Source organism: Pipra filicauda, unplaced genomic scaffold, assembly GCF_003945595.2.
Source record: "Pipra filicauda isolate LSUMZ 115617 unplaced genomic scaffold, ASM394559v2 scaffold58_size5111680_pilon, whole genome shotgun sequence".
Lineage (NCBI taxonomy): Eukaryota > Metazoa > Chordata > Aves > Passeriformes > Pipridae > Pipra > Pipra filicauda.
Genome location: NW_024104742.1, coordinates 2,147,838 through 2,175,704, shown reverse-complemented (window position 1 = coordinate 2,175,704; position 27,867 = coordinate 2,147,838). Strand labels below are relative to the sequence as shown.

General features: G+C 47.4%; 2 protein-coding genes across 4 annotated transcripts; one reads left to right on the top strand and one right to left on the bottom strand.

Annotated features, from left to right (window-relative positions):
- The first annotated feature begins 203 nt into the window (after window positions 1-203).
- On the top strand, window positions 204-14,129 carry LAMP2 (lysosomal associated membrane protein 2). 3 transcript variants are annotated; one of them, XM_027716606.2, is made up of 9 exons: window positions 204-426; window positions 1,474-1,592; window positions 2,077-2,290; window positions 2,912-3,073; window positions 3,844-4,061; window positions 4,563-4,682; window positions 4,941-5,019; window positions 5,827-5,994; window positions 11,715-14,129. In XM_027716606.2, exons 1-9 carry the CDS (start codon window positions 204-206, stop codon window positions 11,855-11,857), a joined length of 1,446 nt encoding a protein of 481 aa, XP_027572407.2. In that variant the 3' UTR covers window positions 11,858-14,129. The 3 variants fall into 3 exon arrangements, with proteins under 3 accessions (XP_027572407.2, XP_027572408.2, XP_027572409.2); XM_027716607.2 differs by lacking the exon at window positions 11,715-14,129 and adding an exon at window positions 7,270-9,605 and having other exon boundaries at window positions 323-426; XM_027716608.2 differs by lacking the exon at window positions 204-426 and adding an exon at window positions 1,141-1,247.
- An 820-nt stretch (window positions 14,130-14,949) lies between these two features.
- On the bottom strand, window positions 14,950-27,703 carry ATP1B4 (ATPase Na+/K+ transporting family member beta 4). The gene is made up of 9 exons (XM_039387794.1): window positions 27,690-27,703; window positions 25,245-25,309; window positions 23,037-23,199; window positions 20,231-20,359; window positions 19,271-19,375; window positions 18,815-19,011; window positions 18,119-18,175; window positions 17,325-17,420; window positions 14,950-16,394 (listed from the first exon to the last, which is right to left on the bottom strand). The coding sequence occupies exons 2-9, from the start codon at window positions 25,305-25,307 to the stop codon at window positions 16,233-16,235; spliced, it is 972 nt and encodes a 323-aa protein (XP_039243728.1). The 5' UTR covers window positions 25,308-25,309; window positions 27,690-27,703; the 3' UTR covers window positions 14,950-16,232.
- Between the last annotated feature and the right edge of the window lie 164 nt (window positions 27,704-27,867).

Here is a 27,867-nt window from a genome sequence, read left to right as displayed (position 1 = left end):
GCCCTCTCACAGCGTACAGCGGCCTCAGAGCGAACCGCAAACACTGCCGAGGCCCAGGGCAAGCGGCCGGGACGTGGCCCTGCAGAGGCCAGAGCGGCGGCACAGCCCCGGTCCAGCCCCGCGGTGCCGCCGGTGCACGGGGACCGGGCACCCCGGACCCGCCCGCCCGCGGCGCTTCGCGGCGATCTCCGCGTCCGCGACCCATGGAATCGAGCGGCGGCGCCGCGCGGCGATTGGCGGCGCTCGGGCGGCCCCGCCCCGCCCCTCACATGACCGCTGGCGAGGGTTTTGTCGCGCCCGCTCGCCCCGGCCCCTCGCCGCCCCCCGGAGTCCCCGCCGGCAGCACCCCCGCGATGGAGCCCGTCCGCCCCGCCGCCGCCTCCCGCCGCCGCCTCCTGCTGCCGCTGCTGCTGCTCGGCGTGTCCGGTGAGCGGGGCAGCGCCGGGGCCCGTGGGAGGGGGGGCGGGCGTGGGGTGTCCCCGCGGGCCCGTCCCGCTCCCCCCGCTCCGTGACGCGGTGCGCGCGGGGGGTCCCGGGGCCGCCTCGGCCCCGCGGCGGCTTCGCGGGGCGGCCCCGGGGCGGGGGCACCGCCGGAGGGGAGGGGAGGAGAGGGGAGGGCGGCGGGGGCCGAGGCCCCGCGGCCCTGCCGGGCACACCCGCCCCGCGCCGCCGGTGCCGCCGCCGGGGCCCAGAACCGCGGGGGGAACCGCGGGGGCAGCCCCGGGGCTGTGGCCCGGCAGCCGCGACCGCGGGCCCGCCCGGGCCGGTCCTGCCCCGTCAGCGCCGCTCGGCGTGGGGGCAGAGGGCACAGCCACGGCTCTGCCGGCGTTCACCCCCTTAAAAATCCCCAGGCTGGGAAGAGTTCTCTAAAAACGCAACGATCCATGTGCTCTGAGCCAGGGATTGTGGAGGCACAAGGCACACCGATCCCATCTGTGAGGGTTCAGCTGGAGTCGTAACCACTCGCTCAACATATGAAATAATAGGGAGACGCTGGTCTGCGAGCAGGACGCTGTTTAAGTGCTGTGCTCAGGCACTTGGTTCGCTCAGTGTGTCACCAGAAAGCCAGGGCTTATTTCATACAGTCATAGAATCCCAGGTTGGAAGAGACCTCAAGGATCAGCTGGTCCAGCCTTTCTTGGCAAAAACACAGTCTAGACAAGATGGCCCAGCACCCTGTCCAGCCTGATCTTACAAATGCCCAATATTGGGGAATCCAGCACTTCTAGATTATTAGTTCATGTCAGGTAAACAGACTATAAAATGTTCTCGCAATTTTTACCTAGCTTTGATAACTTCATAGTATGCTTCCTGTTTTTAATACTTTTCAGAAATCTAGCTTTTCTTTCAGGGTCTGGCAAATTGAATATAGTCCTGACATAATTTACTGCTTTGTGATGATCTGCCCTCTTAAGTGGTTCTAGAAAATGAAGTAAAAGCAATGTCTTAGTAGCTAATAATCATCTCTTACAGGTTTTTTCCAGTCCCATGCAGTGGAAGTAGATATAAAGGATGCCTCTAATGCTACATGCCTGTATGCAAATTGGATGATGAGGTTCTTGATAACATATGAATCAAACACTAGTGATTATGTAAGTATTTGGAGGTAACTCTTGCTAAGAACTGTATTTTGGCCTGCACAGAAGTTTAAGTATACTATGTTACCTAGACTGTTTGATTTCTTACTTCTTTTTTTTACTCAGTTGTTAAGAGTATTCCTACATACTCCTTTTAAAACCAAGCATAAGTTCTCAGACTGAAAGTCCCCTGTTGCTCTTACTTAAATGACATACACAGAACTCACCAAGTTTAACTAGTATCAGCATAGTTATGTTTTTAGCCCAAACAGTAAATCTGAACTGCAGCTCAGCACAGTCAGGATTTACAGCCAAGTTAGATTTGTACTTTTGTACTTGAATCTGATATAGCTCCTTTCTCATACAGATGTCAGGGAGCCTTTTTCATGATTTTGTAGAATAACCTAAAATAATCTCACTTATCTTGTGCAAGGTTCCATCTAACTCCAGCAGGTTTATGATGTTGTCATGAGGAAGAACTGCTATCTTTTTCTTCCAGAAAACCACAACCTTGAATTTGTCATCCAGCGTGACACACGATGGAAGCGTCTGTGGCAATGACACACAAGCTGCACTTGTGGCGGTGCAGTTTGGGGAAGGTCATTCTTGGAGCATTAACTTTACAAAAACCAACGAAACTTTCCAGGGAGACTTGATCACATTTACCTACAACACCAATGACACAGCTGTGTTTCCTGATGCTAAAAGAAAAGGTAACATTCAGTGCAGAATCTGAGTGGCAGAGCAATCTCAGCCAAGAGTGTCAGACCTCGGTACCTGATCTTGGTTGGTGTTTTCGAAGTTAGAAGAGCTAGTAATGTGTGTAGAGAGCTCTGTGGCAGCTGCATATGCTGCCAGCTATTGCTCATCCTACCTGCCTACTGGATGACAATGCAGACTAGTTGTCTTGGCTGAATGTGTAATTCCTTTAAGTGGAACAGAATGGGAGGGATAACTGAGCAGCTTTGATCAGTGTGGTGCTGGTAGACAGCAGGCACATGGAAAATTCATTTTAGTGTGCACTACTTGACCTTCCACCTTGCCAAGCAATGCAGTGTTAGGCTTCCTGTGTACTAGTGCCTGCTAATAATAGGAATTTTTTTCTCTTTAGTAACTTAAGTAAAGGGATTTACCTTTCTAATGGCTTGTCTAGTTCTGAAAGCTTGGTTACTTCTCTGCATTACTCAGCACTTCGGGGAAAACAAAAAACAGAGCTTAGGACTGTTAAACTTAATTATCTCTTACTCTTTGTTTTATGGAATTATATAAAACGTAAGACTACCTCCAAGTTCTTGTAGTTCATAAGGCATTAAAATATTTTTACTTATTTGTAGGACCAGTTTCTGTTGTTGTAAAGGACCCTACACATCCAGTTCAACTGAATAATGTCTACGTGTGTCATAATGCTGACTTTATTGAAGCAGAAAATGTAACACAGATTTTCTGGAATGTTACTCTGCAGCCCTTTGTTCAGAATGGCACAGTCAGTAAAAAAGGTGAGCATTTAATTTTGTGAATAAACTTTTTTGTGTTGCACCTTAGTGCGGGGAGCAAAGTCCCATAATAAAAAGTCCACCAGTTCTCAAATGTGCTGTGTTCAATAATACTCATGTAAATATCCTTTAGTACTTCTTTCCTTGTTCCTGGAATAATAGATTAGGAGAACAGATTTAGTAGTGTGTCGTAATGTCGACTGTGTCCATGCCAAGGGGGTAGGCTCCTAAAGTGTGTGTTCCAGTAATTGGGGTTTTAAGAATAAGCACTTCAGAACTACTGTTGCTGACTGGTTCATTTGAGCTTGAAGGTTTTTAACTGACTGCCTTCCAGTGGGGCCTCTGCTTATAGCATTTGAACAGCCCAGAGCCTGTTGTCTCATCTCCCAGCCCAGCTGCTAAAAGAGATGAGCACATCATCCTGCTGCCTGCAGCTTAACAGGGTCACTCACTTTGTGACAGGAAGGGCATATCACACTTCCATAGCCAATTAGCTGTCTGTGTGTATTTTGGTTTCATGTATCAGAGGTAAGTAGTACTGCATGGATTTAACACTGTGAACATTACAGAATTTCTGAGAATAGAGGGTAGCCATACATTTTTTGGAATACTGTGCCACAGTGCCAAGTTTGGGGCTTCTGACTTGGTGATTAACAGACTCCCAATGAGCCTAGATTTCAACAAAGCAGTTGATAAGTGTATTGAACTGACCACTGAGTCATAAGATTTTATTAGAATTCAGCACTGAAATGGTGGTTAAAATGTCTTTTCAGAGTCTAGATGTCGTGCTGATACACCTACTTCTGCACCTACTGTTCTGCCTACTACTGCCAATGTAACTACTGTATCCACCACCACTTTGTCACCTGCTCCAACCACTCCTCCCAAGCCTGTGGAGAATCCAGACACAGGAAATTATTCTCTTAAAAGTGGAAATAAAACTTGTCTTCTGGCTACTGTGGGGCTGCAGCTGAATGTTTCCCAAGACAAGGTGCTTTTCTTTTGTTTGAAGAGTAAAAGGGTGATGTAGGTATTGGGTGTGAAATCTGAATGCAGGGTGTTTGCTTTGTATGCTGCTGGCTGTCCAGAACTGCTTCTGACTATTGTGTGTAGCACCTCTCTGACATCAGAATAGTCTTGTGGCCTAATGTCTGGCTTCAGAACCTGATGTGGATTCAACATAGCTTGTTATGGGAGTGCTTCTAACGTGATTAGAAGTCTGGAGCTTTCTTAGCTGTTAAGGCTGTTGGTCCCTGCAGATACTGTCTTTCCCCTCAGAGGGAGCCAGGGAGCCTGATGTCTTGAGGAACAAAGTAGGACTTCTCTGGGCAATTTGTTTGCTTCAGTTTTTGCCAGCATTTAAATTTTTAACTCAAATAGCCTTGGTTTGATGGTAGCCAGGCTCAATCTTCCTGCGGTCGTGTTTGTGACAAGACTGAACAATGTATTCCAAACGACAGCTGAATGTCTTTGTGGTGTGTCTGTGTTGCAGCCTCTCCTGATCAACATCAATCCAAAGACAACCATCGCAGATGGTGCCTGTGGTAACACAACAGCAACTCTGAAGCTGAACGATGGAAATAGCACACTGATTAGTTTCACATTTGTTGTTGTAAGTAACTTCTTTTATTTTAAACTGAGCTTTCATTTAACAGCACTGCATGGTGATCACTCATAGTAAAATCCTTCTGTCACTTGCTGTGGTGGGCTGTTCCCATATGGGAAGTGGAACTGGCTGCCTCAAGACAAATGGGGTTAAAGATGTAGAAAATGTAAGACTGGGAGATGCGTTAGCCTTTGTAAAGCGTGTGTTCTTACAGTTACAAATGCAGAATTGCACACTGACACTTGGTTCTTGCTTCTTAAACAGAAAAATACAAGTGCAAGTGTACAGAAGTTTTATCTGAAAGAGGTGAATGTTACGCTGCTCAACCGTCTGAATGGTTCTGGTAAGAAACAGTGTCTGCCTTAAAGCAAGTGTAATATTTTACTCAATGTCTGCATCAAACACTTCTGACTTTTTTCATTGTTGTTCATGCTTACCGTTAGCTCCTACTTTATGTTTGTAAGTTGGTATGAGCAAAAATAATGAGCAGAAATGGCAGTAAGAGTTACTTTAAACAGCAGTGTGGGATCATTCTGTGATTCCTGAAACTTCTGCCAGTGGAGTCTCTATATAAATTAATAGGGCTTCTTTACAACTATTTTCAGTAATGTAATTTTTTGAGGTGTGAAATACAGTTGTACCAACTTAGTAGCTTTTTTTCCTAAACCAGCTGTTGTTTTCTTTGATTGAAGATGCTGCTGTATCTTCCAACCACTTGTACTTAACTCTCACTGGGAAAAGAGGCCAGTCCTCCAAAAACTAAAGCATATTTTTTTCCAAAACAAAAGTATATTGTTTTCTTTTTTTTTTTTTTAAATTGCTTGTCATGGCCACCTACAGCAGTTGAAAGAGCACTAAAGCTAAAACACTTGCAACTGTGAATGTTGGGATGAGTGGAAGTACAAGGAAAGCCTGATGTCATGTATATATGTTGAGAAGAGGTCACTGCTAAGTACTGTAGTAACTTCAGTACCTGACTTCTGTTTAAGCAGATAAATCCCACTTTGCACTACTTTGCTTTTCAGACTAGTCAGTGATGAAATGTTGGCCCCTCTCGTTTCAGCTCCTCAGTCCAGTGATTGTTTTAGCAACTGTCATGCATTTAAAGTGGACATGCAAATTTCCTTTCTTTTTTCCCCCTTTTATTTAGTCATTTCAAGTGCAGATAACCACAACTTCAGCAAGTGGGATGCTTTCCTTGGGAGCTCTTACATGTGCCGAAAAGAGCAAACTCTTGACATTAGTGAAGATATTCAAGTACATACTTTTAATCTACGGATTCAGCCATTCCTCGTGGAGGCAAATAAGTTTGCTACAGGTAAGAGTTGTATTTTTGTTAACTTTATCAATGCTTGCAAGATTCTTACTTGCTAAAAAGCACCAACACTGGGTACAAGCATTCATCTTGGAAGCTCTTATTCCAATTTTTTTTAATCTGTTTTTATATACATGGAGTGAAGAGAAGTTCTCAGACTGACATTCAAGTTCAAGCAAAGCTTTTCTCTCACTTAAAATCGTCTGCTAGATATGTGGTGTGGTTCTCCTTCACAAAACTCAAATGAATTAGAGACGCTGAAGAGGGACATAAGCTTTGCCATGTAGAAAAGATTAGAAGTTATGTGACATTATCTTGACATACAGCTTTTTGTAGCTCAAATATATGAGAAAATAGGACAGAACTTAAGCAGAAGTGGACTTTGAGAATGTTGTTAGGTGTTTTGTTTCTTTTTACCTGTCACTCCAAGGATAGGAGTGTTGGGGGAAAAATGAACTGACAGAGCTTCCTTCAGAGGCAGTCTTAAGTATCCAGAACTAAAGAAAGATTTTTAAAATGTTTGTTTGCATTATCTGGGTCTTGTCTGCAGATAATTGGAATGTCTTAAATGACCTCATTCTTCATATTTAGTGTAACCTGGTCTTTGTTCTTAATAATAATAATACTTACAGCACAGTCTTTTTGGACTAGACTGATATGTAGACATATAGATTGAGTGCACATTTTTTAATTTCTTTTTTTTAGACGGAGGTAAATAACTCTCCAGATGTGTGCAGGGTAAACAGTATTTCTAAAGAGTTAGGGTCCCATTTCACTTTGTAGTTCAAGTTGCAGCTGGCTTTCTTCTCCTCCTAATACAGTTATTTTATCTGTGTAACATGTTTCCGTTCTGGATAGATTCTTGATACCAAATCTAGGTCACTTTTTATCCTCAAAAATTAAAAGCACAAACCAGACTTGCCTTAAGTGTGAAATAGATAAGCCTGGTTCTTAAATATAGAAGAATGGCTACTCCCTTGTCTAGTGCAGAACTTGTGCACATGAAAACTCAGACACCTTTACTTTGCTCTAGGTGTGTGTGTATATATATATATATATATTGCTATATGTATGTTACCAAACATTCCACGTGATTAATACTTCATATATGCTAGATGTAGCCATGAGACCTCTGCAGTTCCTTCTGTCTTAGTTTAAATATGTAAAAATAAGTGACTTTTGAACATGTTCATATTAAGGAAAACAGGTTTTTCTACCACACTTAGGAAGTATTCTGTCTTTATTTATTCTTTGTTGCAACCTTTTTCTCACCTACAGCCCAGGAGTGTTCGCTGGATGATGACAGCATTCTAATCCCAATTGTAGTTGGTGCTGCACTTGCTGTCTTGATTGCCATTATAGTGGTTGCTTACATAATTGGCAGAAGAAAAAGCTATGCTGGATATCAAACTCTGTGAATCTAAAAGTGATTCCTGTTCTGATTTCACTCTAAACAAAGCAAGTGCAAGTTCTGAAGTCCAAAAAAGACCCAAACTTAGGAGTAATTACTAGCCACAGCTAATTGGAGTTGAGAAACAAAGAGAGAATGTTTCTCTCAGATGAAGCAGAACTACGGTTTCAGTTTCCCTGCTCTAAGAAGACGCCGTGGGTTTCATAGTTGTTTTGAAGATGTCAAATACTGGATGAATTGCTAGGCTAAAGATTTTTATCTTGCAAAAATCCTAAAGCGTTTAGGATTTATTTCTGCTTTTTACAAATAGTAGCCTGAAACAAGAACACATTCTGAACTGATGTGCATTGGGCAACTCCCAGAATAGCATAGAATTTGTACTTGCTTATCTCCTTTGCATTCCTTAGTTGTTGTCGTAATTGTGGGTTAAGCTGGCAGCATTAGTCACTATGTTGACTTGTGTAGTATTTAACAAGGATTGTATGATGCCCAATAACAACTTCGTTTTCCATAGGATTGAGCTTCAGGTTGGTGATTAAGTGATCTCTTGAAGTGGCAGCAGTAACTTACTTACCTTTGTCAGAACTTGAGTAATTTACTCCTGCCTTGGTGTAATTTCAGGAGTCATTCCTGTACCCTGGCTGTAAAAACAAAATGGGTAACCTATATTTGCCAAATGGTGGATATGTAGGAAGACTTCAGTGCCATTTCCAAATGTTTTCAAAAAAAAATAACAACTGTTGGGCACTGAATTCTTCATTCCTTATTATACCTTGGCAATCATCTGAAATACTCAACTAAGGCAGACTTCTGCTAAATTAATGCAAGCTTTTTTGCTGGCATCAGTTTAAAGGGAATAACCTTTCTAAATATTCCAGAACTTTAAAGTGCACTTAACTTCATACCATACTCTGCACAGAACTGGTCTGTCTTGTTGCTTTGAATGACCATTGTTTAAAGATGCTTTCGTTTAATGAGCCAGTATCTGTTGTTGCAGCTTTTAAATCTCCATCTTGAATGGTTCTCTGCCAACCAAAATCCACGTTCCAACTGCCCGCCCTTGGCATTCTGAATGTTCAGCCTACTTTCTGTTTGACTGTTTGCAGTGTAGCATTTTATTAATGTTAAGAATGCAAAAGCCAAAACTAGTCTGAGATGGACCCACAACACCTGTTTTTCCTTGCTGTATGGAAAGAATAACTAGGCTAAAATATGCAGTGCAACTGGACTGTTCTTAAACTGCAGCTCTGTAGAGACAAACCCTTGATGCACAACTTTTCTCTGGCCTCCTTGTGCTGTAATACATATTCTTACTGCATGGAAAAAAAGAAGTCTTTTAGACTTTTAGATAAGTGTGGCTTTTTTGCATATGTCATAACATCAGCTGCCTAAACTATTTAATGACCATAACATTGTCTCCCCTTTTAGGATGAGTTTAGCCTGCATCAAAGCTGCTCTAGTGTTTTATTAGTGTTCTCTAGGGTTGTAGAGATGTCTGTGGCATGTTTGTATACAAATCATAAAATACACTTCTTTCAGTAATGGTTTGGGTTGGTTTTGGTTTTTTTCTGTAAAAACAGTTTACTCTTGACACTATCTAAGGAAGCAGGTATGGGTGGATAATACTATAGCTTGTAGTCTACAGCTTGAATTTTGCATCAGTTACTGAAATTCATTTTAATGAAAGTGGGGAACCTGCTATAAATTTAATCATGAAACAGGCTTCAAGACTTACCATTTTAATTTCAAAAAATGGATCTAATGACTTTCATATTAATATATCCTCAAATGCAGAAGTTCATATAGACTTTTTAGCTTTTTTTTTTTTTTTTTGTGAGTGATGTTCAGTGGCACCAGTTAAACATGCATTTCTGTTAAGGAGTAATCATCACACTGTATTCTTCTGGCCATGCAAATTTTTGAACTGTACACAGTTTCCAAGTGATAATATAGAAGATTTGTGCAAACTGCTCCCAAAAATCAACACTAATACCTTTGCAAAAGCCTGCAAGGACATCGGCTCAGAGTTTTAAGCACTCCTAGACTGATGTGCAGACAACTGGTTCAAAAACATCAAAGTTTCACCTGACTTCCTGTTGTTATAAAACCACTAGTTTTCCTGTATGTATTGCTCCATAGGGAACTGTCAAATCTGTTTAACTTGTGCTCTAAAAAATAAAGATTGTTCTATTTCTTAAGGAAACTTGTTCACATTTTTTAACTGATTTGAAAATGGACGTCTTGTATTGTCTTTTTTTAAAGAAAATAAACTAAATGAGTAAGGTCAACTCCAATCAGTCTATACCTGAGATTCTGTTACATAGCTGGCTTTGTTCTGGTCTGTGGAAACAGCACTTCAGTAGTATGTGCTTGTGGATGTTGAGTATTAATATGTATCATCTGTCACAGAGTGTGGTTGGGTTTGTGCCTTATACACAGTTTACTAAATAGTCAGATTGTATTCTAAAACGACAAGATTTCTGATCTTTTACATTAAAGATGTCATACTAAGAGGTCTTAAAAGAAGCAGTTCTAGCTAATGAATAATGGGCTTGGGGTTTTTTGGGGGGGTATTTGTTAGTTTGGTTTTTGTTTGGCTGTTTTTTTAATTTTTAAATTTACCAGAGTGTTCTCTGTTGCATAGCATATACCAATAAACCACAAAATTTGGGGCTATTGGTTGAATGTCGTGATCGGAATTAAACGGGAAGGTAGCTTTTATAGTGGGGCTAAGAAAGTTTTGGGCCAAAATTTCTGGATTACTTTGAATAGAAACACATTCAACCACGTCAGCCGAAAAAGCTGTTCCTGCTGGGCCGAGTGCAGGGCCTGGGCCGTGGTGTAGTTACCAGTTCTGCATGTGGAGACACCTCTCTGAAGCTTGTGACTATCCCTGATCTGAAACCAGAAACCCTCTCTGGGAATTGTTTGCAGTTGTCCTAGTGTGATGCGTACTGCAGCCATCCTCCTCCTCTAAAGAACACAGGGAATTTTCTGTCCTACCTGCTGGGCACTCTTCATACTTAACAAACCCATTTGTGTTTAGGGTTAATGACCCATTATCCAGCATGTAGGAAATTGTGTATCTTGATCTTCAGTGAACAAAGATGACTAAACATTGAATGCAGGTTTCTCTTTAAGATGCTTAAATATTTTCTCAGTAGTTCCTTTCCTCCTTTTTTTTTTCTTTCCAAGTCTTGCTCTACTTGGCAGTAGGTGCCTTCAGGTAGTCTGGGTTTAGTATTTTCAGGTGTGGAGCCTCCAGGTGTTCTTCCTCTGAGCCAAAGACTTTGTATAGGGTTTCATGAAGGGGCAGTGGCAAGTGTGTGCTGGACTGTAATAGGCTAAATCAAGACAGTAAATTTTCTGTAACTAATGCTGATTCTATGGAAAACTCTAACAAAAAAGTTTATAAGGAGTGCTGCTTTCTGAGAAGCATGTAAGTCAGGCACCCTTCCAGGCACGATATCAATAGCTTACCAAACCTCTCCTGGCACCAGGCAGGTGGAGCTCTGCTCTCATCACCAACAGCACAGAATGCCAAGCCCTGTCCCCGTGTCTGAGGTGTATCCTTGAGTTTGAAACCAGTTCCCAGCATTGTTTGCTAATCCTTGATGAGTGTTTATATCAGCAAGGTACTCCTCACATGTTTTATAGTCTGTATATTAAAAACCAGCGTAGCATTACAGCTGCCTCTTCTGGTTTTTTCCTCCTCTGTGGATTTCAGTAAGGTCTGTGTCCTTCTCATCTGAAACTGGTAACCCTTTTTTGCTGAAAATAAAGGTACCCAACCCAAGAGAGTCTTCCAGCATTTTCCATTCAGTGCTTTTCAGTAAGTTTCCACTTTGTTACTTGGATTGTCCATTATTTCTTCATGTCTAGAACCCAGAGAGGTACTGGTGACTTGAAGTTTGGGAAGACCCTTGGACAAGGCAATAATACACCAGTCTGGGGGTTTTGTTGCTTTATTGCTGCTAACTCTGAGGTGTGATCAGCTAATGGTGCTCAGGCTGCTGCTTTGTCCTCACATTTCTGATTTATCCTCGCTAGAGGAAGCTGAAATTAAATAGAAATCGGAAGAAGTATAGTACCAATATAAATTATGTGTGTAGAATATATGTTTAAAGAAATCACTCTTTCCATCAATTCTTTGCTCAATACTGATTTTACTTTAGATGTATTACTGTATCTAATGCAGCATAATTTCTCAAAAATGCCTCTTTTTTTCCTTGCTTTCTTTGGTTTCTAATGCCTGATTTCCCTTACTAACTTACTCTCCCTTGCTTCTTTTTTGTTTTTCTCCTTTCTGCAGCCCAAGAATGCCCTGCTGATTCTGACCTGAACTTTCTTATTCCCATCGCAGTGGGCATGGCGCTCGGATTCCTTATCATTCTTGTCTTTATATCTTACCTCATTGGAAGAAGAAAAAGTCGTACTGGCTATCAGTCTGTATAATCTCTTAATTCCATCTCTGTTACCACCTTCCCTGCTCTTCTCCCTTTCCCAGACTCCCTGATCTGCCCCTTTAAAAAGAACAAAAACAAATTAATTCATGGTTTCTTTCTTTAAAAAGATTAAAATCGCTTCATGGTAGGATAACATGCCATGAGTATGAAGATGAGTTGCGATTACTTGAAGCTACTGTATGATTTTGGAAAAAGTAAGTGTTCTGAGGACCATAGATTTGAGCAGAGGTGATGTCTGTCCCTGTGAGAAATTATTTTGAGGAAAGAAGACATCTACCAAGCTTTATGTTGTTTAATCTTTTTATACAAGAAAATTTCTAGCTGCCTACAGCTTGTCTTGGATAATGCTAAAGCTAAAACTATAATTAAAAGTGTGAATGCTGTGTCAAAAGGGACTGTACGTGCAGTGGGAAAAAATACCAAGCTCTTAACAGACTTCTATGGGGAACTTGGCATATGGCTGTTCTCGTGAACCAGTCTGAATTTCCTGTTCCTTCTGAATGTAAAGGTGGTACCTGATCTCACTAATAACATAATATGAGAAGAGCATCTGAATCTTCTAGTAAATTAATTTGTTTAACATCAGTATGGAGAAGTTGACTGCTAACATATATTGAATAGCTTTGCACTTAGCATGATGTCTAATTTGCTAAGATAGTCCTGGAGAACTTTGGCTGCTCAGAAAAGCCAACAGTCTGCTAAATGAAATGTCTCCTGTGCTATTTTGTTGGACTGCATTTTTCCTTTTGTTCTGAGCTCAATTGTGAAATGAGGGTGGGAGGCTGGAATTTCAGTGGCTGCAGTTTCTCTCAGCTTTGATTCTGAACATAAAAGAAATTACTCAGCACTGCTCCATGTGAGGCTCAAGAGTATTTTGAGAGCACTCAAAGACTGACTAAACACAGATTGCTCAGAGATTCCTGCAGATCCTTTGGACAGCTTTCATAGGTTAACAAGGGATCACTGAAAAGCTGTGATTTAGGAGTGCAAGTGAAGATATAGAACCAGTTGGTTTTGATAGAATTTATCTGCTTTTAACCTCCTCATTATTACTGTCTCAATGTAAGAGCACAAAATTTCTAGCATGAGGAATGCTGATTGTAAAGCAGAATATATATATATAGTGAAGAAAGTGACTTCCAAAGGAATAAGAGCATCTGACCTGTTTGAAGATGCTTTCTTTGTTATTAATGCCATACCTTTTGCAATTCTATGTTCCATATATAAACTGTACCAAAATATAAGTTAGTCGTTAGAGGTTGTGTTCTGCTCCACTCCCATCAGGTTCGTGTTGATGGGAGGGAAGGATGAAAGGAGCCTCTTGCTCTTTCAGCCTTTTTGGTCCACGTTGGCAGAAGCCTTGTGCAGCCAACGAGCCCTGATTTCCAGCTGCAGGACAGCTCAAGAGCTGCCAGGTCTGCAGAGAGCTACTGAGGGCACACAGAGCTCTGTCCTCTGCAGCAAATGTTTGCTAAAGCTGCTTTCATATTTAATCTCTCTGTGCATTGAGCCCACGTCCACGTTGTAGGGAAAGCACCTTCGGTAATTCACGTGCTTAGAGGTGACAGCCAACACTGATGTTTAAGTAACTCACAACAGCTCTATATTCAGGGAAGGGAGATTTCTGAAGAGTTAGTTTTGATGTCTGAGAAATACCTGTACATTCAATTATTCTTGTCCTCACTGTGACCAAAGATACACCCTACCTGAATCTGACAAAAGTGACTTTGTACTGCAAATGGGCTCTTGAACCAAGTTGTCTTTTTTTTAGGAATGTCATTTAATGCTGCTGAGTTGGACTGTGTGCTTCAGATTTGGTTGTCTTGGTCTTTTATATTGTACCTTTGCTCTCGCAATACTTGATTTTCCTGCCAGAGTGGTAAATGGAATTATTTCAAGGCTGGCAATTTCTGAATAACACCCCCTGGTGAGTGTGGTGCTTCTCTGCTGCCAGCAGATGGATCCCAGCTATGGTTTCATGCTCAGATTGCAGACTGAAGTATTTAACATCACTTTTGTTAGGCTATTTTAGTAAAATGTGGTCATTTCCCAGATGCAGACACATACACGTATATATATTTTATATATACATATAAAGTATTATTTTGAGCTTCAATAGAAGTCAAAAGTTGATCCAGCACTTTCAGGTTGTTGCAGCATGAAGAATGGTGTATACAGTTTTCCAGATCTTGAAATGACTGTACAAATATGCCGAAAGCAGAATATGTGTGTGGAAAATAAAGTTAACTCGTGTTTATAAAGCTTTGTTTCAGTGTAAGTAGACAACACATGCCATTTCTGAAAGTTTTTCCAATGGGATTGTCAACATGCCTGGATCTGGATGTTGGTGGGGAAACAGAAGCTCTTGCTTCTAAGCTGTTCACACATTTGCATCCAAATAAGTCAATTTTATTTCGTTGATTTGATCAAAGCAAGGGTCCAGTGTCTGCTAAAGGGCCTGCTACCTCATGAATCCTTCCAACAGGCAGATAGGGAATAGACATTAAATAAAGTTTTACCTTGTTGCTAGCATAAGAACTGTTAATTTCACAGCAAAAAGCATGAAGGGTTTGGTTTCCTTTCAAGACCCCACAGAAGTATAAATGTATTAAAAGAGCTAAAGCAATTGGCAGGGGGAGGAGTGCTTGTGGGTTCAATGTATTTCTGATGGCAAAAGAAGAGCCACTCCCCCAGCATCCTCCTCCTTGGCAGAAGACAGTTTCTGTTGATCAGAAGATGCCCTTTCAGATAACTTGTGCAGGCAGAATGATTGTGTTGCCCTGGCTCTATCAGTGTCATCTGAATGATGACATCTGAGCAGTTTTTAACAGTTCTTAATAAATAGGTTTTGCCAGATGGTTGGTTGTGATAGTGTAGAGGGAGTCTTATTGTTCTGGGTTCCTGAACTCTTTGGCCCAAGGAAGTTAATCAAGTTCTCAGAATTCCACCTAATCAAGTGCTCAGAATTCCAGGATCAAGTTACACACTGCTTTGAAATTCAGTCCCTAACTGGCCAGCACAGGGAGCTAAAGTCACAAACTGCATCTCTTACACCAGTGTTTGAAGAATGCTACCACAGAGTTAATTTTACTGTAGTCACTTTATTTTTAATACAAAAAAATTACTTCTTAGAGACTTATATAGATCAGGAAATGACGGCAGATTAAGTACCTGGACTAGGATGTAGGACAAACATACCATAATGCTCCTGTTCAGTCAGTAATTTTAGTAAGTGTGCTTTCCAACTAGTACATTATCCCAAGGTGTCCTGTCCTGCTGTGTTCTCGTAGCTCCCAACATGCAGAGTGCAGTTCATGTCTCAGACACAAGGGCTGGGAGGGTCGGCTGGCCCGTGCAGCAGAGGTTGCTCAGGGTAGCAGTGCTCTGCTGGGACAGGGACAGATGTGCTCCATCAGCCTTTGGGGATGATGAGCTGGGGGCTTCATCCATATCCACATTGACCCTTTAACAATTAAACCACCGAGTGTTTCCCTGTGGCTGCTGCAGCGTTAGAGCTGTGACCTCTCTGGACCAGGGAAGAACCAGTCTGAAAGCTCTGGGCACTTCTGTGCCTGATCAGGGGAAGCAATGAGGCACTGCCAACCTGTGAACCGTGACAAGAGGGCTCCTTTTGCTTGGCCCTGCCTAAGAGACTTGATGAGGATTCCTGGGGCAGAGAGAAGTACTGGAGTGAGGAGGAGGGAGGGACAAATGCATTAATCTTCCCACATCAGAAAGGAACAGCTGGAAAGGTTCAAGGGCAAATGATTTTCTATGTGGCCCTTGCTCAACACCCTGGGTGTGCTGAACAAGCTGTGTAAAATGCTGCAGTCAAGATGCTTCTGGTGCTGAAGATCCTAGAAGGCATTTTGAGAACTGCCATTTTCACTTTTTAACTCAGTTATTGCAGGCATAATCCAGAATTTTTGCTGTTTATTATTTTAACAATAATAGTGCTAATAAACTACCCTCTTGTTAGCTTTTGCCTGAGAAATGCACATAAAACTATGGTAAAATTTAAAATTTAAAGCCAGGAAAAATGCATTCCACAGGGGTCAATCGTAAAAGACCTTATGAAAATAGCATTCGGATACCAGAGGATTTTTAATCAAAACTGAAATGCTTTTGCAGGTTCTCTGCCCAGGAGATAACTTAATTTTTACTGATAATGATTTACATCAGGTGATGAAAAATGTAGATCCATGCTCCATTGCATTTCCTTTGTTTCCTAACTATGAACAAAAATAAATTAACAATAATCTCCATGTGCCTGTTTTTCCTAGCTGAAAAAAATGCTGGCTTGATGCTTTAAAAAGGAAAAAGCCTCTGACTGACTTAACCTAAGTGCCTGGTGTTGGCGGTGGCTACTTCCCGATGCGGAGTGTGAAGATGATTCGGCCCAGGAAGCGGTCGCTGTTAAGGTCGTTGATAATCCCTTTCCCATTCAGACTGCACTGAATGGGGACCAAGTGATTCTTCTCCACATCTGTAAAGTGCATGGCCACCAGTGGGGATGTGTAGTTGACCTGAAAAGAAGGGAGATTTAAGTGCAATTTTTGAGGGAGCAGAAAGGCAGGCTGGGCTCTCACGATCACTAAAATCATTAGTAATTGGTTCACAATTCCCAAGGCATCTGAGAGCATTTCCCTGATGTCCATCATGATCCCTTGGGATGATGAAGTTGAGCCTTTCTGTGCCTGTGCCTCAGAGGGATGGGATCATGTTGGAGTTTTGTAGTGCACCTTTGCCTCTTGGGCTGATTACCCAGGACAACACCAGACAACGGGACTCTCGAATACTTTCTGCTGTTCTAAAAACCAGCCTATGGTTTGTAATAAAAAAATCCATGGTGTTCCATGGATCTGTGTGCTCAAAGGATGTGCAGACATGGCATCTGGGGCTGTTACTCAGCCTCAGCTGGCAGCAGTATGACAATAGGAGTCTAGTGCCTGTCTCATCTTCCATTTCAGGGTTTTTTGTGATGGTGTGTTCCCTCTCAAGACTGCACAGCCCAGCACAGCTCAGAGCAGTGCTGGCCAGCATGTTCAGAAATAGCTGCTGATGTTGGACTGCTCTGTTTGGAGCCATCCAGCCTGAAAGCTGTTTTGCCATAGCTTTGTCAGATGCCCCATCCTTTTCCTCTTGTGTCACCTAACCCCTGACTTCCCTAATATCCTGGGAAAATGCTGGTGTTGAGACCTTCCCTGGGAGTTAGCAATGCCAATCTTAGTCTCCAGCTGGTAAATGTAATCATTCCCATTGCTAGCAAGGAGTCCCCAAGGATATCCCGTGGTTTGTCAGAGACAGAAATAGAGCACTGTAATCCCAGTGCCCATGGCCTCCCTCCTGCCTGCATCTGCCCAAAATAGCCAGAAAGCACATCTGTACTCTGCACAGCAGCTCCTGCCCTCTCCTCCTCAAAGAGGCAGAAGAGAGATGCCAGAGCCATCACTTACATGAGTGAACTTGCCGTAGTAGGGATAATACATGAGGTCAAACGTCCCGTTCCCAGGATAGAAGTCCACGGATCTGAGGTGGCTCTCATTGCCTTTCTGTGATCAGAAAAAAAAGTAAGGACACACACACACATAGGACATGGGACACAAAATGCAGCTCCCTGCAGAGCAAGGCAAAGGAGCTTTAATATGGATGTCTCCTGCCAGCCCACGGCAGGGCTCAGCTGCGCTGCCCACAGGGTGCCTGCTGTGAGCACAGCTGCTCTCCTGATCCCAGCCAGGGCAGAACGGAGCTATGGAGCCATGGGCAAGGGTTTGAGTTTGCTGCCTGCTGATTTCTAGGGTATGATCCAGCAGCTGCCTGGGCAGTGGGAGCCCTTCCTTCCCCTTATTGCAGTTGGCTTGCGGGGTGCCCCCCAGGACTGAGGGTGCTGTGGAGAGGCTGGAGATGGATGTGAGCAGCTCCTGCATGTTTCCTCCGGTTCCGGGCTCTAGCTGGCACTGCAGCACCCAGCCCAGCAGGTCTGCCCACAGGGGCTGAGCAGAGTGCTGCCAGTCAGGCTGACAGCAGCCAGCAGCGCTCAGAGGGTGACGGCCGAGGTGGGAAGCAGGAGACTGGTGGCCTCTGCTGCTCTCAGCAGACCAGCCCCCACTTGCACCCAGACACATGGGCAGCACTGGGTCCTGTGAGTGTTTGGGGCTAAAATGAAGACAGATGGTGGTGGGGTCCATCATTTGGCATTGGCATTTGGCCTTGTACCCACCACAGTGCCCAGCATGAAGGAAAGCAGTACCTGCACTTTGCAGTCCACGCTCACAGGGACCCCAGCGCCAGGGCGGTAGCCTATGATCTGCAAAAACAAAAACCATCCATGCTTGTAGGAAATGCGGTGCCAAGCATGTGCTGCCACCCTTCTCCAGGGCTTAAACCTTTCTGGGTGCCAGTCACATTGCTCAGGACAGGAGCTGTGTGTCCCTACAGCAGGGTCTGCCACCCCACACAGTGTGACCTGCCCTTGGCTGAGTGCTGGATTGGTGCCTGAGAGCAGGGGCAGAGCAGAGCACCCAGAAAGCCCAAACACCCTGGAGTAACACAGCCCCCTCCCCACACAGTTCACATCCTCTTAGGCTTATTTTCCCAGCAGTATGCACTGAACCACCACGCTGTTAGATTTAAAATAAACTCAGTTCTATGAAAATTCCCACTGTAAAGTGCCTGGGGTCTGGAATGTACCCTGAAAGCTCAGTTCCTCCCAGAGAAGGGCCTGGCACAAGATCCTCTAAGCGCTCAGGCCTCAGCAAATCAAATCAAGTAAGTTTTGTAGTGTTTCTTTTTTATGTTTTCTAGTGGGTATGAGCCAGCAAGTTTGGGGATTCTAGTTCACTTTTTCTCTGGGCCTGAGAAGCGAAAGAGTTTCAGTCCCTGCATGGTCTTTATCACACTGGGATGCACTGAAGGAAGGAATTGAGATGAAAAGCTTCCTCTGTACCCGGTTCATCTTCAGCAGGATGCAGGGCTGGCCTTTGGAGTATCCAAACGTTGGGTCCTCAATGCCAGAGCAGTTCTGCAGCAGTGAGCGCTTGAACTGGCAGGCCTTCTTCTCCTCACTGTCATCACCCCCTTGGATGAAGTACTGTCCCGAGACACACTCGATGTTCTTTTCTTCTTGAACTTTGTCATCATAAGCTGGTGGGGACCAAGAGACTTGTTAAAATTTCCCGAGACCTGCACGGACCCACACTCTCAGAGTACATCCACATGTCAAGGGCATTAGAAAGTCCCACCCAGAAAGGCAAAGCTCCCTCCCACAGCAGCTCTCACGTCCTTTTGAGCCTCGCTTTTCAAATGGGGTTCATGAGATGCCCAGGAGGAGACCCCCTGCACCCATGTGTGCATGGATGGAAACAACTCACCAGCATGATTCCTGGGGTGATGAAGAGCTTACCTGCTAGGAAGTGGTGCATGCTGTCCACGTAGGGCTGCCACGTGTTGGGCTGAGAGACATTGAAGGCAATGGTGAACCCATTCAAGTACGGCCTGATCATCACTCCTGAAGAAGGAGATGGACTCTGATAGAGCAAACGTGGGTGGACTGGCCACGGGCTTGGGGTGTGTGTTGTAGGGGCTGGTTGCTCTGTGACTGGGCTTGGGGCTGGGCACAGCCATGAGAGTGGCAGCACCAGTGCACAGATCAACTCTTTTCTCAACCTACTGATCCCTCACCTCCATTTCACCCCCAGAGAACACCATATACATGTCAAAATATCCTAGGAAACAGGGGAGATATGGAGGGTCTCAGAAGTGCTGTGGGTAAGTGATGGGCTTGGGGTTGCACAGAGGTGCTGAGGCATTCTCCGTGTTCCCAGCTGCCTGGCTGGCTCCAGACAGGGGTCAAGGTGAGAGGGCCTTGTGTTCCCCACCAACACAAAAACACAGGGAAAATTCTGTGTCTGATACAGGGAAAGGATATTCTGAACATTATCTTGCCAGAACTCCCCCAAATAATAAAAGTTGCTCTTGATTTGCATTTTGTTTTGAAGATATGAGGTATAAACAGGCAGCAGCTGAAATGAATCAGCATCACCTATGAAATGACTAAACTTGGCCATTTACCTTGAGAATAACGATAACAATAAATAGCATAATTAGAATAACAATTAGTATAATCAGGACAAATGCTTCCCATGGGGCTATTTAAGATGTCTGATCCTCTGCAGAGAACCTGCAGCTCTGTCAGTGCCCTGAGGTAAGTGAGAACACCCTGTGTGATGGAGGGCTGGGTGACTGTGGGAGTGTACAGCTCCAGCAGGGCTTTGTCTGAGGTCCCAGCCATGCCATTTCAGTAGGCCATTGCTGGGCAAGTGCCCTCAGAGGTGCCCAGGGTCAGGCTGGCTGGGGTACGTACCTGGCGGAGACACGCGGTCCCGGAACCTGGGCGTGTAGGGGCTCAGCGTGAGCAGCATCACGTACATGCAAAAAGCAAACATTCCCGCCAGGCACGTGTAGAAAACGAAGTAAAACAGTAAGATCAGGCCTGCAAAAGACAGAGGCATGTTGCTGTTGATGCAACCAGAGCACATCCCGTGGGAGGCGTCCCACAGGGATGCACAGTCGTGCTCAGCTCGGCGTCCTCCGCAGCTCTGAGTCCGTGGTGGAGGTGGGAGCTTGCACACACACACCCTGCACACAGACCCTGGTGGTTTTGGGTGCAGGACTCTCAGCCAGACGCACTCCCTGCCCAGCCCTGGGGCAGCTGCTACTTGGCTCTGTACCCCTTTTGCTGCAAGGCCCTTCCCAGAGCTGTCAGGACCAGCTGTCTGCGTGTCCACCTGCCTCAGCTCTCTCCGACAGACAGACCCAGCCTTGCCTCTTGCCCTTCCCACCTGCTCTTGGCATGGTAACATGCAAGGATACCCACTGGCTTCAGCACCTCCAAATTCCTGATGGGGCTGTGGGGTGATGCTCCTGCCCTGACTCTTGTCCCCTGCATGGCAGGGACCCTGTGACTCAGTGAGCAGCATCTGAACACTCCGGGGCTGCAGCACCACACTGGCTGTTTCATGGCCCGGACATTCAGGGAATGGGTTTGTTTTTCCTCTGGACCAGGCTCATGGCTGAGGATGTCTCAGGAGGCCACAGCCTATGAATAAAACCCAGCGGTTCAGAAAGCAAAGTGAAGCCCTAACCCAAACATTTCCCAGGAGAAACGTTCCGGCAGCTCGGGGGGAGCCCTGGGAACACAGATGTGCTCTCCTGCCGTGCTTCTGCCGCAGCCACGGTGCTGGGAAACACTGAGGGCCATGTCTTGCTGTGAGCTGAGCTGAGGTGCATGGGACCATCACTGCTGCTGGTGGCACAGCAGAGACAATGCCCAGCCCTGCCACGGTGATGCTGGATGGTGCCTCTGCCCCAGCCTGGCAGAGCTAGAACTGCTGCTGGGGTGCCAAGATGATGCTTGTTGAAACATCTTGCCATTAGCATTCCCCTTCTGATGTTTCCTGCAGTGCAGCGGGAAGCATTGTCACTGGCAGAGATGGGGGTGCAGCCTTTCCCAGGGCCTGGGCCCTCCAGTGATAACCCTGTGGCCCTGCACTTTGTCAGTGCAGGTCCCCTGAGCCCCCAGTCTGTGGGGGACACCTTCAGAGCAGCACGGGGGAGTAGCCCCAGGCTGGGCAAATTTCCTCCTCACCCATGAGATGAGGATGGGAAAGTTCAGCTTCATTCACCTCCAAGTGTTCTCACTTTAAAAGAAATTTTGATTTTCACAGTAGTTTCAATGTCTCTCTCCTGTCCCCCTGTACAGGCATGTGAGCACAAGTGTGTGCACCGAGGGCATGTGTGTCCATGGAGAGTGGGATCCTATGGCAGAGTACGATGATCCCAGGGTGCAGGAGGATGCTGCACCCACCCTGAGGCTGAAAATAAATAACTGCTAGCAGGGTCACATCCACATCAGACCGAGCAAGTTCTCTCACAGGCATCTTCTCAGCACCTGGCAGAGCCTCCAGAAACACAAACCCACATCCCTAAGGACTGTCACCCCCATTCTGCTCCTGCACTTCATTCTGCACCTTCCCATCCAGCAAAGGGGCAGAAGAACTGGGCTGCCTCCACGGCCAGCAAAGGGCACAGGGGAGCAAATATGGATGTCAGGATCTGACCCTGGCTCATGTTTGTGGGTTTTCAGCCTCCTCTGGTGCTGGTGGGCAGCTTCCCCTCCTGGCTGTCCCCACAGGCTTTGCAGGAGACCCAGAGTGCTCAGCAGGGGCACAGGCAGGCTGCGGGGCTTGCAACATGTTGCCAGTGCCAGCCAAGGGCTGCCAACACTGAGCACCAGCCCTGAGAGCTCACAGCCTTACACTGGTGTGGATGTGCGAGTGATTCTGGGCTCAGGTTGGGATTTTCACTCTGCCACGGGAGCTGTGTGCTGTCAGAACAGAGCTGGAAAGGTGGACTGCACCGCATGTGCTGTGGCACTTTGGTTTTGCACCGAGCCTGCAGCAGAGCTCTCCCCACAGCAATGGGCTGCTCTTAACCACCCAGGGCACCTCCAGCCTCAGAGGTAATTTTTGAGGGCCACATGGATGCAGATAAAATAGACAGGGTACTCAGAACCCTCGCTGGCACATCCCAGTGCACTGGCCCTGACAGCACTTGTGGGTTCTGCTGTGGGCACCATGGCACACCCTGGGAAGCTGTGGGGTGACAGTGGGGACCAGCCCTTCCCTCCCCAGAGCCAGGGATCACATAGGCAGGGAGGGCTGCTCAGCCCTGTGGTGTGCACCCTTCACAAAACACCTGCCCTACAGCTTGAGTACCCTTCCCCTACCAACCTGATGACCCCAAAGCCACTCTCCCACAGGCTCCTGACTTACACAGGCAGGAGCTGGGGTGCTGGCAGAAGCAGAGATGAATGGCTGCAGCAGACTGACCTGCAGCCCCTATGCTTTTTCAGACTCTAAATTTCTTTCCAGGACTCTGGGCAGCCTGAAATCTTTGCTTTCACACTCTGAGTCAACATTAACATCCAGACCAAGAGTTTTCTGCTTGTCCTCCTCACTAGTTCTTTATTGCATTGGCTAGAAATATTTACACTAAAAAAATGGACAGGGGTGGTCAGTCCAAGCTATCAAGGACATTCACAGTTAAGTGAATGTTGTGAAGCAGAAAAGGCAACAATCCCCAGAAGTAGGGCTTGAGCAAGGACCTACCCCAGCTCTTGGCTGTTCTCCCCAGGCATGTTCTCTCCTCCGGGTTCCACAGGAATATCTTCATCTCCCCAGCCAGGTCTGCCCAGGTTTTGCTCCCCATCTCTGCCTTGGTCTCGTCCTTCCCTCTGTCAGGATCTTGGACCTTCTCCTCATGCTTATTTTCCTGGAAGAGTTACAGAACACAACCCCCACAGGCAAGCTGAACATCTCATTGGCCAAAAATAAATGCAAAAGCACTTAATAGCTGGAAATGTTTCAAATTTCCATTTTCCCATCATCACTCTTGAGTTAAAGAGAGGCAGTTTTGGCTGTTCCGACTTAAGATCTCTTAGAACCCAGCACCCATTTTTCCATGACATGTACGCCACTGCCATCACACTGGGTACTGTCTCCTTGTCCTGGCATTTACAGAAACTCATCTTTCTCCACCTGTATGAACATGACCAAAGAAAACCTGTGATCTGGGAGGGTCAGGACTGTTCCCACGCTTCGGCAACATCTCTGAGCTCAAATGCACATTTTCAGTGCTACCACAGATGACAGCAGGCAGCAGCATATAAGGTCATTCAGTTTGTTTTTCTTGGTGCAGGAGGAAGTGTTTAGTGTTTGGAGAAATCCCTGTGTTGTTATATTTCAATTATGCTGAGTTCCAGGGAAAAGCATCTCCTCGGGTTGCAACAGTTTGTATTTTGCCTCGGCGGTGAAAACTTGTTTGTCCAGAACTGAGGAACACAAATCTCTCTGTACCTGGCCCTGGCCAAGAGTCACTTGAGACACAGCAGCCATCCTTGAACCTGGGCATGTTCTGTGTCTCCAAAAGCAGGCAGTGAGGTAGGAGAAGGTGCCGACCTGGCTTTCAGCCGGGGAGGAGGGAGATGCTGAGGTCTGGATGGGTTCATCGCCTCCCCACATTTAATGCAGATGCCGCTGCAGGGCTCAGCCGCCCCCGGCTGGGTCAGAGCCACGCTTGTGCAAACCGGGCACGGCTCCCCGGGGTGCTGCGCCCGCTCCGAGCGCGGATCCACAGCAGCTGCACCGGCAGCATCGCCCCGTGTCCGCGCCGAGGGCCATGGAAACCTGCCGGCCGCGGGCACCTGTTGGAGCCAGGGCTGACAAACAAGACATTTGCACCCCGTAGGTTGCCCCAGGGGAGCCGGGAAGTGGCCGACAGCTTGGCAGAACGCCTGGCTTGGAAACACCTTTGAATCGGGGGCGGGGGGATTAAACTCTTGCGCAGACACGCAAATACTGCAAAACAGCGAGAATGGGGGCAGAGTACTGACTCCAAAGCCTGAATGTGTCCCTTGGGGAGCCTGGTCAGACCCAGCGTGGCTGTAAACCATCAGCATCCCACTGACTGCCCTGATCGGCTCTGGCTAAAGCCCCGGTGGGACTCCTTTGTTAGCCCGCCTGCGTCAGAGCCTGCTCCCGGCACAGTGCCCACGGTTCCCGTACGGCCAAGGCAATGCTTGGCCCAGGTCCTGCACCCCAGGCTGGAGCCCTTCCCGAGCCAGCTCCTGCATGGCCAGGGGTACAGGGCACACGTGGTACGGGCTGATGGAAACACGGGATCGGTGTGGGGCAGCTGGACAGGACGGGACAACCACACTGCCTGGCAGACGCCTCTTAGCTAGGGAGCTGGGTCAGGTCTGGAATGAACCACCTCCCAGGCGGTTTAGCTTTGCAGCCCAGGACAGAGACGGTCTTGGAGCAGTCCCTTTCACTTGGACAAGGTGCAGAAGGAGTGGCAGCAGCTGGGGCAGTGGGACACACAGCCAGGTAGGATGTGTTGGAACACTGGACAGCCCTGGGCTGCTGTGGGCCATGACAGCAGGAAAAGAAAAGCTGGATCCCTGGTGAGATCACTCTGTGCTGCCAATTGCAGGTGTCCTGGGGGAAGCCAGGGGCTTTCCCTTTTCCTCACCCCAGACCACATCAGCTCTCAATGGGGGATTCCTCCTGCTGAAATCCAGGTGTGCAGAGTCACTGTGCCCAGGTGTCCCCGTCCCTCCTAGTCCCCCTCATCAGCCAGCACCACTAGCCAGACCTGCCACTGTCCTTTCCCCTCCCAGTACAAAGTGCTTTGCCGAAGGGACAAAGCAGCATTTCCTAAAGCAAAGTAGTTATATTTATCAACCATGAAGCAGGTCCTTGCAGCAGCTCCCACTCTCCTCTTGGAGGGTGGCCAGCAGCCCCCAAAACACTCACCGCCTCCTGGCTGGAACTGTTGTGCTGGCCCTCCATGCCCCTGGTGCTGGTGCTCCTGTCCATCCCTGGGTGGGAAATGCAGAGAAATATGAATGTTAGCACAGCAGCACGAGCCTCACTGTGGGTGCCATGTCACCCCAGCTCTCAGCAACCCACAGGCACAGCCCCATAGCCCCACAGCACCTCCCAAAAACACAGCTGTGCCAAGACCTCTGCCTGTCTGTGGGGAGCCACACTGCTTTCCCTCCCTACCCTGCAAAGCTCAGCGTTCAGGAGTGGATCAAAAAATAACTTGCTTTCCCAAGAGGGGTGAGCTCAATGCAACAGGATCCCATCCTGAGTCCTCCGGAATCTGGTGCCCTTTGCAGCCCCCTCACTCCATCCTGCCTCATGTTTGGGTCCCCATCACTGCCAGTCAGTGCCCTACATGGGAAGCCAGGCTCTTTGCCCCCGGGAGACCCTGCAGCTGTTAATAAACATTAGCAAATCACTAGGGTTTCCTATGGCCACATGTCGGTCAATGTGTGCTTGTCAGTCACAGCGGGCCACGGTTAATGCTTACAAAATCTCTTTCGCAATGAAGGGGCAGTGCAAGGGGCAGGTCTATATTTACCCCTTCAAATAAAGACGGCAGCCAGCAGTTCACAGCATTGGCTTCCTTGACCTGGCTTAAAGAGCTGGGCACAGCCAACCAGACAAAAGCCAGAGGGACGCCTTGCTGTGGCATCCAGCAGACCGGGGCTGGGGGGTGTCAGATTTTTCACCCATCAGTGAATTACAGGCACAGGATGAAGCACTGGGGCACAGGGGCTGTGTGCTGGAGCCCTGCTCCTGGAACAGCTCCAGTGGTGCAATGGCAGGGACAGGCAGCTCTGGCTGTGCCCACACAGCTCTCAAGGAACAGCAGGGCTCGTTTTACACGTCTGTCCCAGCAGGAGCTTGGCACTATCCACCAGCTCATTTATTGGCACGATTCCAATGGGACCAGTGACCCTTCCCTTCACAAGAGAGCCAGGTCCTGTTCAACAGTGGCGAAAGTCTGCCTTGCCTAGGCTGGGGCTCTGCCCGGAGGCACAGGGACATCTGTCCGAGGCTCCCACAGGGCTGCACCGTACCGTCCAAGCAGGCAAAGCACCACTTCTCCCTCTCCTCTCCTGAGCATGGCTGAAAGCCCTCACCGGCTGCACTAATAAACGGGCACAGCAGGAAACAAAGAGGCCTGGCAGCTGCCCTGGTCTGTGCCGAGTTGGCCGGGGCTGGCACACGCCTGCTGGGTCTGCAGGCAGGGCTGGCTCAGTACCGGTGCCGGTGCCTGCCCGCAGCCAGCCCACCGGCAGGAGGGCACTCGGGCTGCTGTGCTCACAGCTGGACCTCCTGGCCAGGCTGGCGCCTTGGGGCAAGGGTTGCCTTCCTGAAGCTCAGGAGCTGGGATGGGATGCAGGGATTTAACATGGCCTGGGCAATTGTAGGGCACCAGCAGCTCCCCGGGGGCACACACACCCTGTCACAGCAGTTGTGCTGCTGCTCAGCCCGGCCCTGGCACGGAGTGGAGGAGGGAACTGAGACCTGCCTCCTCCATCACTGTCACAGAGTGGGGGCGACTGAGCAGGAGGGGACCAATGCCAGCCCCTCTGTCCAGTGGGACACAGGCAGTGAGCTCAGGGCTCCTCTAGTTCAACCGAGGTGAATAACTGCTGTTTTCTCTGGAGGTGATGTGTTCTTTGCCATTAATTGATCTGGGCATTTGTAACTTGTCTCTCGCACCGCTGTCAGTGTACGCTTTCCCTTTTCTCCTGGGAGAAGCTGGTCATTAGGCTCTTATCCAGTTAAAGTGTGGTGTGCTGTGGTGTTTTTTTTTTTTTTAAGCAGAGATAGGATTAGTTTCTTTTAACTTGATGAAATATGCTTGAAACAATTATATGATTTGTACTTAGCACCTTTCAGCCCAGGGCATTAAAGTGATTTACAAGCAATTATGAAGCCTGCTGGGAAGATGCTTTTATCCCCATTTTATAGATAGGATATGGAAAACAGAGGTTAAGGGCCTGTCCTAGCTCCTTGGCCAGAGACGCAGGGAGATTGCAGGGGATTGCTGCCTCCATGGGACAGGGCAAGGGCAGCAACAGGCATCGCCACCGGAGCGGAGGTCTCAGAGCACCGGGAAACAAAACACTGGGCCGGTGGCCGTGGCCGTGTGGCTGCCCGGGACTGTCACCCACACCGCAGGGAGGAGGGACATGGGGAGGACGGGGTAACAGAGAGGTGCCAGGGAGGTGTTTGGTGAAGGACGGAATGTCCCAGAGCAACAGGGCTTGAGAGGGGTGGGAGCTGCTGAAGGTAAAGGGGCTGGAGAAAGATGGGGAGAGCCAACACCAGCGAGGCGGGGAGCCCCTCTGGCCGGGCTGCCGGTGAGTGCGGCGGGACCTCCCGGAGAAGGGGCAGCACCTCTGTCCCTCCCGCAGATGGGGCAGCAGCTCTGTCCCTCCCTCCCCAGCCCCTCCTGGGGTACTGTCGCTCCGCTGCTTCCAGCGGGACGGCCCCGGGCAGTCACTTGGGAAGGACGTGCCCGTGCCCGAGCGCTCCCCGCGGACCCGGGGGTGCAGCGGGCGGTGCAGTCCGGTTC